At 37.2% G+C, this 13,886-nt stretch overlaps 1 protein-coding gene across 1 annotated transcript in view; it reads left to right on the forward strand.

Annotated features, from left to right (window-relative positions):
• The window catches only part of LOC126187427 (uncharacterized), a 216,718-nt gene that overhangs the window by 196,482 nt on the left and 6,350 nt on the right, over window positions 1–13,886 (forward strand). The window contains exon 6 of the mRNA XM_049928499.1: window positions 7,952–8,120. Within this exon, the coding sequence (XP_049784456.1) occupies window positions 7,952–8,120 (169 nt within the window). The remainder of the gene's footprint in view (window positions 1–7,951; window positions 8,121–13,886) is intronic.

Raw genomic sequence — 13,886 nt, forward strand, 5'->3', positions numbered from 1 at the left:
AAGAATTCGAAATCACATTTCACTCCATTAATACCCAAAATTTTCAATACGTTTGTGATTTCAAAGGTTAATTAGTTTTCAGAGAAAAATACATCGTAAGGCGTGAAATCCATCTATACTTCGTTATAAGTTCTCACAAAACTGAATTATTTCTTATACGAGTATGTGCACGGAAAACGAGTGTTTGAAGATATCAAAGTGAGACACTGGCTGTTCGAACATTATCTCTACAAGCCTATACGTATGTGCGCTTGGTACGGAAACGTCGTAGGTAAGTGGATAATTGTAGTAGTCTGATTTTCCTGTAGTTAAAAGATTTATAAAATTGAGGTTTCGCCAAGACAAACTGCTTCAGACAAGCCGTAATAAACACTTTAAATGACTGGTTTGCAAAATCATATTACCGTGAATGTCTTGTCGAAAACAGGCATACTCATTACACATATACGCCTGTGATGATTTGTGTTGAGCTTTCGCAGGAAGGTGCAGTCGATTTTACGCTTGTCTTTTGAGAGCCACAGAATGACAGAGCCCAGCTGTCAGTTGTTGGCTTTAACTTCAGATTACTATCTTGTCCTGTACACTCACTGCATTTCACGGTTTTCTTGAGATTTTGTTGACTAGGGACGGACACATTCGTGCTGTTCGCTAATCGTCTCGTCTCCAACTGCTAAGCAACGGCGTGGGTCGCAGCAGAGACCACTGTGTTGTTTAGAACTGCGGAAACTACCGCCTAATCAAGGAAACCGTCCAGCACTAACATTGACCTACCGTGATGCATGCACAACCGTTTAACAGAACCCACAGCTGTCCCAAAGTCTGAACGTTCTCTTTCCAAGCTAAGATTTAAAAAAAAAAAAAAAAAAAATACTTACAGGCCCACAGCCAAAATGTATTTCTTGAAGAGCATCGTCTTTCCGCTGTTGTCTGTAATAATTTAACTTCCAATTCAATCAACGCCGAAAAGATGATATCCTTCAAAAATGTGAAAAATACTATCGGTCTAAACAGTGTAACAGTTTCCTGAATAGGAAAATGGAAGATCGTATAGTCACAAGACTGTTTGCACGGAGAACGAACGTAACAGAAATGTTCAAAAATCTTAAAAGGCAGAACTCGAAGCAACGAACATCTGACAAGACTTGCAGTGAAATACGATGTGTGGGCGAAGTTTCGTTGACTTGAGAATGAGGTGGAGAGGGGATGGGCATTTTGAGAGCTTGGTCCCACGGCCCCAATAACTGTATTTACACCTCTGTAAACTGTCCCAATAGAACAATAATAATTTGTTTACATCAGTGCTTAGAATTGGTACATACAGCACTCAACCACATCTTCTAGGGAAATTGCAGTTCAGAGAAATACCGAGCGCCATTTCAAAAGGTTTTGTCCGAAAATTTTAGGAATATATCTGTCACTCAATACATTTAAGAGCTGCGACAGCAACAAACTTGAAAAATTTCGACAACGTCGTAATTTGCACGGTCTGCGCACTCATTATTTTACTTAGACCTACAGTCTTTAACGCATGCTATGGCTAAGCGAATGTGTATGTGGTCGAAGAGAGGGGTTAGGAATTATGTTTCTTTCAGTAGTTTCCGGCTACGTTCGCCTTTTTCCCCTCTTAGTGTGGAGAAACCATTGTTTGAACGAGCACCTTCATCAGGCTGGAATTTTCTCTGCAGCCGATCAGGCCACAATCTCAGCCACATGGGCTGCCCCTCCGACAAACAAGTGAAAAGTATTCTGCTTTAAACTCATCCAGCCGCGGTCCTAGGTTTTGGTTCTGTGGGTTTACAGTTTCTTACTGTTTCTGCTCCCCCCCCTCCTCCTCCCGCCCCCCTCCACACGAACACCCAGTGTAACTTACTTGCCGTCATCCCCAGTTCTTAACGTGCCACGATTGTCCGTGAATTTAATAATAATAACAGCAATAAAATATATAAATTTTGTCAATATACAACAATAATAATAATTTGTGCGATAATAATAAAACATGTAACATATTGTAATGATTTGTTTATGTCATTCAATAGTACACTGATTAAGCATAATGTCTAAGAAACTGCAATTCAGAAAAATATAGCCACTGTAAAGTATAGTCCGAAAATTTGGGTAGTACATAAATCACACAATTACAATGGACGTTCGGTAAATAATGCAGCACATTTTTGTTTCCTGAAAGCAGCTTGGTTCTATCCAGGATTCCAATACAGCATATTACCAAGTGCGTACCCATGATCTGAACTAGGGGGTGGGGGGCAGGCCATAGTAGTCTCAGGGAACAAGGACTCGAGACAACATACAGCACTTCTTATTAAATAAAACAGTAAACCAGTGAAAAACTGCTTTTAATAAACATTTTAAATACAAGAATTCACTTGTACAATCCGAGAAAACATGCAGCATTTCTTATTAAATAAAACAGCAAACTAGTGAAAAACTGCGAATATCTACTGGGGAGGCGGGGAGGGGGGGCAGCTGCCCCCTACCCCCCCCCCCCTCCCTGACCCTCGCTGGGTACGCCCATGCATATTACTGTCACACTTTTGGTTGCATAACCCTGTCTTTCAGCATAATCTCCAGTCGGCGGCGGCGGACTATGTGCACGCCACCCAGGGTACGTTAGCGGCGCGTAGCCTGGGGGCGTGTCTTGGTCTTCTCTTGTTCTCTTGTCATAGGTGAGCTTAGTTCGGCACCTGCTATACAATGTTTCCTATTGCCGATCGGTCTGCTGGCGAAGGTGTACGCCATGAGATTGGGCTATGTCAGAAATCGATCTCAATGTCTCCAGCAAAGATGGCGAAGGTGAAGTAGACGGCGAGAGCGAAATGTTAAATGGCGATGACTTACCTGCATCGTCACTTTTGGATGGCATCAGTTTTTCGCCATGAAGCAATCAGAAAATTAAGGGTTCAGTTATTATTCCAAGTTTATTTTATTTCAATAAAACTATACTTATGTCGATCAAATCTACCTTCTCTTCCAAGAAACACTGAGCATGTGACGTTGCTAGTTTGTTGTGTCTCCACCCGTTTTTAATCATTTAAAGCAAATGGAATATTCTAAATCATTGCTACCGCACTTCGTAAAATACTTCCAACCTAGAGATGGTGCCTTTCTACAATATAACTGATGTCTTAGGACGACAACGAAAAGTTGCAGTATAGGCCAGCAGCTGCGAGCAAGTGTTGCAGCCTACACGTACTCGTGTACTGTGTAACAAGCCAAGCCACACTACAGTACATACATCATCTCAGCAGTGCCATGCCAATTCACATGCCATGTCATTGTTGCTTGTTTCTCACTGGCAGAGTTTTTAAAAAGGCAATAATCGCTTTTCCCATTAATGGCAATTTTAGAATTAAACCTTACTCGCTTTTGAAAGTTTTATTTAAAAACCAAAAATTTTAGCACTGCTGCTATGACAAATTGATTTGTGTGTGTGTGTGTGTGTTTTTATATCTTGGTATTAATATGAAATGAAAGAAAGCTGTTATAGCCGAGACCATACAAATACCAAAAAATGCAGGTTATTCAAAATTAAAATAATGGTATCGGTTTTAACCGCCTGGTTTTTCTTGTCCCTATCAAGTGGGCACACACTGTAGAGTACTTCAACTGGTGGAGGATTGTGTCAACACAACCAACAGAGACATCCAGTTTTGCAGTTAGGTGTTTCATTGTGATCCGTCGATCACTTTGAATGGGTGTGTCCCCACGTTCCAAAATTGCATGAGCCGCAGCTGTTTTCAGCCGGCCGGTATGTGGGAGATCGGACAGGTTTGCGTGACCTTGTTGTGATGAGGACAGATACCTCGCCCAAAGACTCACTGTGCTTTTGTTCACTGCCAGGTCTCCCAGGACATTCTACAAGCGCTTATGAATATGTATGATGGTCTCGTTTTGCGCCAATTGAAATTCAATGACAGCTCTCTGCTTAGAAAGTACCTCCATTACAAACGCCATTTTGAAGGGTACGTTTAGTGCCGCCACCTATGGGAGCATTATGAAACTACAGTGGCTGAAGTGTGAATATTCCGGGGTATTGCACAACAAATTTCATATTTTTTTCAACCGAAATTGTCTGAGAAAAAAAGAATGTTGCATTACTAATTGAACACCCCTCGTAATTTACATTCTGTAATAGCAGCAAACTCTCACAACTTTGGTTAAGTCATAATTTACACAACTTAAAATTGAAGAATGCACTCCTAGCTATCAATAATTCACTAAGTACTAACTCTAAACACTGATCTGCAAACTGTAGCTACACAAGCATGCAAATAAAGTGACTGCTGTTTCTTTCAGTCATTCTGACAATGTTTAGGAAGTACATTATTTTTTATTGATGAGTCCCTATCTTCTCTGTCTTCCTTATTGAACTTAATAATAATAATAATAATAATAATAATGTTTATTCAACATCGAATAATCAAATACAATCCCTAGAAATAATACAGTTTCAGGACATCATACAGATTATTCTTCTGAATACGTCAGTTTATAAATTATAAACTAAAGATTTGTTTGTATTAATAAATTTTACATTTTGATGCATTTTACATTTGGTAGTATACAATCACAATATTACAAATATTGTTTTTATCAACATTATATTAGTTGTAGGTCACTTAAAACTATGAGCTTGACATACTTATGAAGCACTTTACATACAGATATAATATTCGTCTAGGGAATAAAAAGGGTTTTCAATTAGAATTCTTTTCAGCTGATCTTTTAATTTGTTAGTAGGAAGGGTTGTGAGTCTTTTTGGTAGGGCATTGGCTAGCTTCAGCCCAGCATGAAGTTCATTTTTTTTAATATAAAGCTGTTCTGTGGCTATTTACATAGTATCTGAACTTTTGCCTTGTATCGTACTGGTGCAGGTCACAGTTGAAATTTGGATTTATTGCTTTCACAAGCAATATAACTTTCAATACCGGTATGTATACATCTATCATGGTAATCATATTTATAGCAAACACATTCTTCAACAGCTTATACCCTAAGGAATCGATATGCATGTCCCATTTGAGGCTGTTCTGGATTGTAATTCCCAAGAACTTTGTCCATTTTTCCTTTTTTAAAATGTCATTTCCTATGGATAATTCCATGTCAAATTCTGTTTATTTCCTTGTGTTAAATTCCATCACTGCAGTCTTTGAAGCGCATTTAGATGGCTTTCATTAAAATACTTGACTATTTCATTAGTTACACTGTTGCACAGCACCTCCAGACTCTCATAGTCATTGTGCTTACACACTATTGATGTGTCATCTGCATACAATATTTTTGTACAGTTAGGAGAACAATACTGTATATCATTAACATAAATCAAGAAAAGATGGGGTCCCAAGACAGAACCTTGAGGCACTCCACATTTGTTATCAGTAATTTTAGATTTGTAAAATATCTGAAGATGGTCTTGTAAGCCAAAAACCAGTTAGTAACAATGTAGAACAAAAGCAAACTTTATTTATTCCTGTGGTTTGCTGGTTTTACCTGTGGATTCACAAACCATCTCAGATTTGAAACTTGCTGACAGATTAAAACTGTACACTAGACTAGGACCTGAACCTGAAGCCCTCACCATTTGCGGGAACATGCTCTGCCATCTGAGCTACCTATGCATAACTATGGATTTTGAATTGTACAATCAAAACATTTGGAAGATTTTCCTGATGCTGTTTTTGTGGAGTTTTCAGGACATCATCAACACGCAGGGCTTCCCCACTTTGAGTAGTATTTGTAAGTGTGTGGTGATGTTTAGCCCGGCCCTTGTCGTTTCTCAATGAAACACATAGCACAAGTCCCTGGGAACACTGCAAAAGTCAGCATGATGCAAAACCCGGGCACACTCACTAACATGCACCTGTGCACTTCTTATTCTTCTTCATTTCCATAAAGTACCAGCAGTAGGCCTTCTGATGGCTGTGTACTTGTTCAACAAGGACTGTCCACTGAATCTCAAATTCTTCAGTGATTTCTTTCAGCAGATTAGTTATTAGCTGTTCTCCCAGTGCAGTGTCTCCCCTGAAAAGAATAACAATGTTATAAGAACTCGACAAATTCAAAACTGGGATCTTGCCTTTCATGGGTAATGTTCTTACTGATTGTGGTATCTAGGCATGTGTCATGACCAACCCTCACAGCTATACTTCCACCAGCACTTAACTTCATACACTTCCTCACTTCATTCAACTTCTGTTAGGAATGGTAAATAGGTCAATGCTCCACAAAGTCCTTCCTCCCAGGAGTACTAGATCTTCCAGGTATGCCGGAGAACCTCTGTGAAGCTAGGAATGTGGGAGATGGAGTAGAAATAAAGCAGTGAGGGTGGGGGGGGGGGAGGGGAGGTTGTGACCCATGCCTGATTCCAGATGTGAGTCCCATTCTAGCACACAGTCCTAAACTGGCAGGGCGTCTCAAAAACAATGTGCACTCTGTTGCAGAGTGAAAGATTCATTTTGGAAGATTGTTTCTTATGAATATCATTTCACTAACTTCATTTGTGGTAACACCTAAGCTTCAATGTCACTCTGATGTTGTCAGTACAAGTTAACATTCTTCATTATAGAAGTTTAGATGCAAATATTATACATCACAATTCGGCTCTCACGTTCAACACTACGTTGGTACTATATGACTGCTTGTTGCAGTTACCTTGGGTTTCAGTATGGTAGGTGGCAGATCAATCTTTATTTCATCCTCATTTGACTGCTGCGCTACAGATCAGACTATCACCACGATTTAGATTGTGGAGCAATAAGGGTGGGAGGGGAAAAGGGAGGACAGAGTGGGGCCTCTCTCAAACCAATGATGTTAAAGGAAGCCTCTGTGAGTTTTTATGGTTTTAATTTGATTAGCACAAGGGTATTAGAGAGACACTCGATAAACTTCGATGGAAGTTTCATTGAGAAGTAAGTCATGTATCAAATGAAAAATTGTTTATTTATTTAAATTTCTCTGAATAAATGTCTTTATGGGAGACTATTACCATATATAAACATGTCTCCTATTACTCCAACCTCAAAAACATGCATTTTTTGCTAGAATCGTGGAACACATTTTTTTGTATAGGGAATAGGCATAATGAGAACGACTAGTGTTTTTTCTTTGAGTTGGTTTGTGAATATATCAGCAATGCTTACAAATAATACAACATTTTAATGCTTTATTCAACATTTATATGAACACAGTGCCAGTCTGGAAAACATATTATTTGATTAGTTGATTTACATAAATGATAGGCTTTGAAAATCCACATCTGAATATGCGATGACAAAAAGGAGAAAATTTTCAAGTTCATGCAATACTAACTGCATAATCATTAGCTTTCTATTATACCAACACACAGTGACATGATCAGGTGGTATTGCTCTAACTCATTTTCCTCTTCAGTTGCACAATGTATGGGCAATTCTTGAGTCACACTCATTTTTCTCATGTTCTCTGGTGTGTATTATAATTCATTGGTTTGCAGTTGTAAATCACTAAATTTCATAAAATGTGATGTAAATCATTGCCTAGAAGTCCTGCAGTACAATATATAATTGTACATTTATTGCAGAACAGCCTTCTAGATATTGCACTCTCTACTATGATATATCAAAATAATATGATAATCGAAAATCTAAGAAGGAGGGGACATAAACATACATTTGCAGAGGTATACTGGATCACTTATTGACATACTTAAATATCAGGAATTGTCCCTCAAACGTTTGCTATTCTCCTTCTGTGGAAGATATTCCCATGAACTGCCAAATTATTCATGAATAAAATTATGTACAAAAATTACTTTTTTATGTGTAATGATGCCACTCTAATGACTGACAAATAAAATTTTGTGGGGATAATGAAACTGGACAGATTTCTTTGTAACTGCAGGGCAAATGTGGAGATACAGAATAATAAAGCTTCTTTGTGGGTATGTTTTTCCCAACAGGTGTTTGTAGACATGTTCCCAACATTGCTGTCATTCCTGCGGCTGGATGTCCTGGAGTCTCTGGAAGCCCTGTGGGCACCAGTGCTACTGCGTGCGGGCACTGCAGGAATTTCACTACTGGCAGCACTCGCAGTTGCCATGCTGCAATATGCACGTAATGGAAGCCACGGTTTGTAATATTTTGGATCTTTTTCTCTATTTGACTTTCGTTTATGTCATGACTTGCCATATTTCTCTTGGGAAACTGCCTCTCTCACCATAATTCATCCTTATATTTATGTTGTGTCACATTTGCAAAATATACACATTTGTGGTGTCCTAAAACTCAGTCTCAAAAGATAAAACAGTGTTTCCCATCAGGGTGATTACAAATTAAAGCAGATAACTCAACTAATGTGCAAATTTATTCACTTATCAATTCAAGACTGTATAAGAGACCTGATTGGTAAATACTTCAATAAGTCTGGATGTGGCTTCAGTTGCCTGATACAGCAGTCATGTGTGTAAGTTGCATTTGTGTGTGTGTGTTCTATTTTTGATGAAGGCCTTATTTGTGAGAGTCTTGTGAGTCTGCAACTCAGTGCCTCCGCTATATGGTGAGCACCAACTTTCCTTTCCATAATTTTGTTACATTCCATCCTGGATTTTCCATTGTTTCAATGGAAGTTTCATCTTGCACAAATGATGTGCAAAATTTGGTGCATATGTAGCTGGATGTTAAGGAACTTGGTACACCATAATAAAACAGCATCTCAAGAGTTCAAAAATTTTGCCTTACATTTGACTTGCCAGTTATATAGATGAATATGTAAAGGGTTACACTACACGAAGCAACATACTGCACATGAATTTCCTTCATTATAGTTACCACCATGTCACTTCACTCAGTTAGAAATAAGGATGAAGTTATTATTTATTTGATCCATGTGATCTGATACTATGCTGTGTGTTACAGATTGACTAAGATAGCTTCACTGAATAGTTCATGTTTTTCACGTAAAGGTAAAATTAAACTTCTGTAGAGGCCTACAGACATTTGCCTCATGGAAACCATACCTGCTCAATAGTGGAATAACAAATGATGACAGCAAAATGATGTACAGATCAGATTGAGATACACTGAATGAAGGAAATATTATTGTTTTCTGTCAACAGCTAGACAAAACTACAGAATAACAAAATACGGACATAACTTCCCTAGAGCATATTTTAGTTCTGGGACTAATTTTTGCACATCAAAAAGTTTAAATAAGTGAGTAGAGGTGATGGGCTTTCTGCATATTTTTCAACTGCAGCTAAGGAAAAATAATCCAAGAGTGGCAAAAACTAAAATTCAAGCTTAAAATTGGTGAACGAATAAAGTTAGGAAGAACTAATATTAGGATAGACTGCTTAGCTTTTGTGGATAAATTTTCAGTTCTCTGTGACATCTAAACAGCACAAAAACAAATATAAATTGTTGAAGAAACAGCAGAAAGATTAGTTCTCCAAATCTCATTTCAAGAGGACAAAGTACGTATATGTATAGCTAGAATTTGGGACCCAAAATTCTAGAAAATAAATATGGAAAAATCTAGAGATTTATGATGAATTGTAATGGTCTTGATTGCAATGTAATGTAACAACTAGACAATAAACAGTTTCGGCTGAATAGCTATGCTTGCATTATAGTATCTAATTACAGCACTAACCACAACAATATTGTTACTACATGTGACTTGTTAGTATTAAAAGGGGGTCAACGCATGCCTTTTAGCATATAAACCCAGTATGTTTTGTAGACTAACAGTCTATGACAAGTTATGCTTAATACAGATTTTGTCATGGTTGACACTGTGCTTGGTTACTAATATAGTATATAAAGTAGTGGCAGCAGGAGAACACACACCTAAAAGATACTACAGTTTGCAAGCTTTTGGAGCCAGTGGCTCCTTCTTTTGGCAGTAGGGTTGAAGGGGAAGGAAGAGGGGTGAAGGAAAATGACTGGTGAGGTTTAGGAAAAGGGGTAGAGCTTGGTAAAAATCACCCACAACCCCAGGTCAGGGAAGACCTGTCAGAGAGTTTTGAAAATCTGAGAGCTTAAAGGTGGAAGGTGGGGTAATATGCAAAACATTGTACATGAGTTAATAAGACTAAACCTCACTGGTACTTTCCCTTCACCGCTATTCCTTCCCCTTCAACTTTTCTGCTAAAAGAAGGAGCCACTGACTCTAAAAGCTTGGAAATTGTAATACCTTTTATACACGTGTTCTCCTGCCACCACTTGGTGAATAGATTTTTTATCTATCTAACTACATTATAGTTTCAAAAATTAATTATTTTCATTGATAATTACAGTGTATGCTTGATATGAGAATGGTAGCTAGTCAGCAGAAACTGGTTACATCTAGCTGTTACTTTGTTTTGTGATCAAGATGATTATAATTTATGATAAATAATACATATCACTATGTCTCTGTTGCCTGAATCTGCCAGGTCATACAAAATTTAGTGTTTCTCATCAGTTTGAGTATTCGGGTGCAACGATTTAAGATACTGGTATAGGAAAGACTGGTTACAAAATATGTTGGTGCAAACCAGAAACAGATCCCATACTTGCAAGAGATATTTAGAACACAAAATACATCTAAAAATAGACAAAACTGGGACACTAAAGCATGATCATAAAACTGCAGTATATTTATGTGGCTGACACATTCATTTTAAAGAGAAAGACAAGCACTGAAGAAATCCAAAAGACAGAAGAAAAATGTACCAGGAAACTTTTAGGCCAAAATATGCTGAAGGAGGAATGTATAGATTAGAGCATACAAGGAAATTCAGAAGTATACTTCTTAAGTATTAGGTTATGAAAAAAAAAGTATTTTTGTTATTGGTTCGTTCCTTAAAACAGAAGCATTTTAAAAGAATAGAGCCAACAAAACTATCTAAATAAGTTGCGGTACTCCAAAAAAATTTCACTAAAGCTCAAATTGAGACCATAAAATGAAATGCAAAGGTAAAAGGTGACCTGAAAGAAGCAATGACTATACAACAGGAAATACAACATAAAAGAGATTAAGATGGGTATAATAAATGTATGCATAAAGTTTTGTGAATCACTAATACAAATTCTCAAACACAGAAGCAGTGCGATGCCCAATTGGAACAATATTGAATGAATAGAAGAACAGAAAAAGAAACATAGTGTACATTGGAAGAAATACAATAAAAAATAAGTTCAAATGAATAAAAAACTAGAAATATGCATTAAAATTAAAGCTCTGAAAATAGCCATGTTCCTACTTACTTCATTTAACTATGTGCTGCATATTATCTGTCAATTCAATAACAAGATGAATTACCAAAATGGAAAGAGAAAATTTCTAATAGTTCACAGCTATTCTGAGATCTTTCTCACAACATCGTGCAACTATTTTGACATCAGACTAGTGAATGACACATGAGCACATTGATAATATAAGTGAAGAAAGCTCCTCATTTGTCTTCATGAGAATGCATGAATCCTATTACAGGGCATTGCTCTGTTTATAAATGAAGTAGGAATTTCCATACTAGCTGATTTCCAACACGGGCAGGCAGATAAATAGTAGCTCTGTTTTAATATTTAGAATTCACTAACATAATATAGTGATTTATTATGGAAAATCAGTTTGAAAGTCTCTCCGGTAAGCATGTGATAACAAACCGTTCAGTATTTATGATATTTGTTCATTCCTAAATAAAAGCATTTCCTATATCAAATGAATTAAACTCACTAAATTTAAATGAATGAATCAATGCATATGAAATGAATAAAGGTAAAATGACATGAAATTGTATCATTGAAAACAAGACAGAAATGTTGAAGCTGGAATATAATGAATAAATTGTGAGAAACAAAAATTTGTGAGAGACTAGGACTCAAACTCAGGTTTCCTAACTTTTCACAAGCAGTAATCTTAACCATTATCCATTTTGAACATGCTCACAGACCGGACGTTAACTGTCTTTGCCACTGATGTTTCCACCAATGATTTCCGAATACTGTAACTAGATGTTCTCCTACCAGGTGTGCGGGAGTAGCATCTCTAGGGAATCGATTATGTGGAGGGCTGGTGTATATATATCATTTGACTTAAATTCACTGCAATTAACCAAACAGAATCAAAGTAACTCATTTTTATAAACTGCTTCCAACAAGCAGAATATCTGTGTTTGAATCCCAGTCCAGCACAAAGTTTCATTAGTCATGAGATGTTCATTGAATTGCAGTTGCAGCATTTCTGACCAGCTTTCATTGGCAGCATTTCATATTGTTGCATCATCATTGATTTCCAGAAACTGTCACTGATTTTTCCACATAAGCAGTGACAGTGGATGTTAGAGACTGGCCTGGAGGTATGCTCATAACAGCCTTATGGCTAAGATGATTGGTCATGAAAAGCATAAATACGTGCTATAGATCCCAGTTCATTTCTGTTACGGTCAGTAGAAACCAAAATAGCATAGACTATACTTTCTTTTATGTGCTTGAAAATAGAGGATGTCCAACAAAGTGCTTCCTGATGTTAAAAGTAAGTAAGACTGAAAGAAAAATGCAAACGGTATGTTTATTGCAAAAGGTGAAAGAATCTTACACAGTAGTTTCTACTAACAGACGGCACTGTAATTTCAATACATTGTGCCTAAAAATAGTACTCTGAAGCTCAGAGTGATCAGTTCACCTGTTAAAATGTCAAAGAAGGTTAGTATACTGAAAAAAAAACAGGTTGAAATCATGAATTCCATTGAACAAGATGTGTTTCTGGCACTGGAGTATCACAGGTTAGAAAACAGTATTATGACAACAAGGTGCAGTTTAAAAACACGACTTAATGTTCCAAAAACATCTGATGTGAAAACCATTCAGAAATTTGTGGCATAGCAATGTGGATTCTTCCCACCAATTTTGTTTTTCTAATCCAAAAAATAACCAAATTTTTCACAAACTTTTATCCTAATTTCAGTATTTCCCTAGTAATATGCAGCACTCGCTTAAAAATCTTTAAGTTCTTAATTAGACTAGATTTCACTGCAATTCATTATTCAGATTATTGTTATACATGTTCTGGTACCATTTGTGCAATTAGTTTTCATTACAACACTTTCAATTCAAAGTTACAGTTAATTGTAGTTAGCATTACAGTTCATTACATGCACAAAAAAACCTATGAGCTAATACTTAGATTTGAGGAAAGTAACAAACGCCATTTGAACCTTAATCATTCCCACTTTCCTGTAAAGTACTTTAAATTACCTAAAACTAATTATCTTCTACAGTAATTAAACTTGAAGTTCTGAACTAGTACCACTTTTCTTTGCAGATTTCATCAAAATCACTGTCAGATTCTGGACTTCGACTGCTTACTTTTGTTACCTTAATTTTTCTGCACAGTTTGACATCCAACATTAATTAAGTCACTAATTAATAATTCCATGTACATTGAGATGACAAAAGCCATGTGATAGCTCCTAATGCCATGATGGACCTCCTTTTGCTTGGTTTAGTGCAGCAGCTCGATGTGGCATAGATTCAACAAGTTGCTGGAGGTCCCCTGCAGAAATATTGAACCACAGCTATCTGCACTTGTGAAAGTGTTGCTGGTGCAGGATTTTGTGCCTGAATTGACCTCCTCATTATGTCCCATAAATGTTCTATGGGATTCATGTTGGGTGATCTGTAGGACCAAATCTTTAACTCTAACTGTCCAAAATGTTCTTCAAAGCTATTATGAATAATTGGGAGTACTACATCATTGTTCGGGAACGTGAAGGCCCCATGAATGGCTGCAGATTGTTTCCATGTAGCCAAACATTACCATTTTGAGTCAAGGACTGGTTCTGATGGACCAGGTGATCCAGTCCATTCAATGTAAACACAGCCCACATCATCATGGAGCCACCACCAGCTTGC

Source organism: Schistocerca cancellata, chromosome 5, assembly GCF_023864275.1.
Source record: "Schistocerca cancellata isolate TAMUIC-IGC-003103 chromosome 5, iqSchCanc2.1, whole genome shotgun sequence".
Taxonomy (NCBI): domain Eukaryota; kingdom Metazoa; phylum Arthropoda; class Insecta; order Orthoptera; family Acrididae; genus Schistocerca; species Schistocerca cancellata.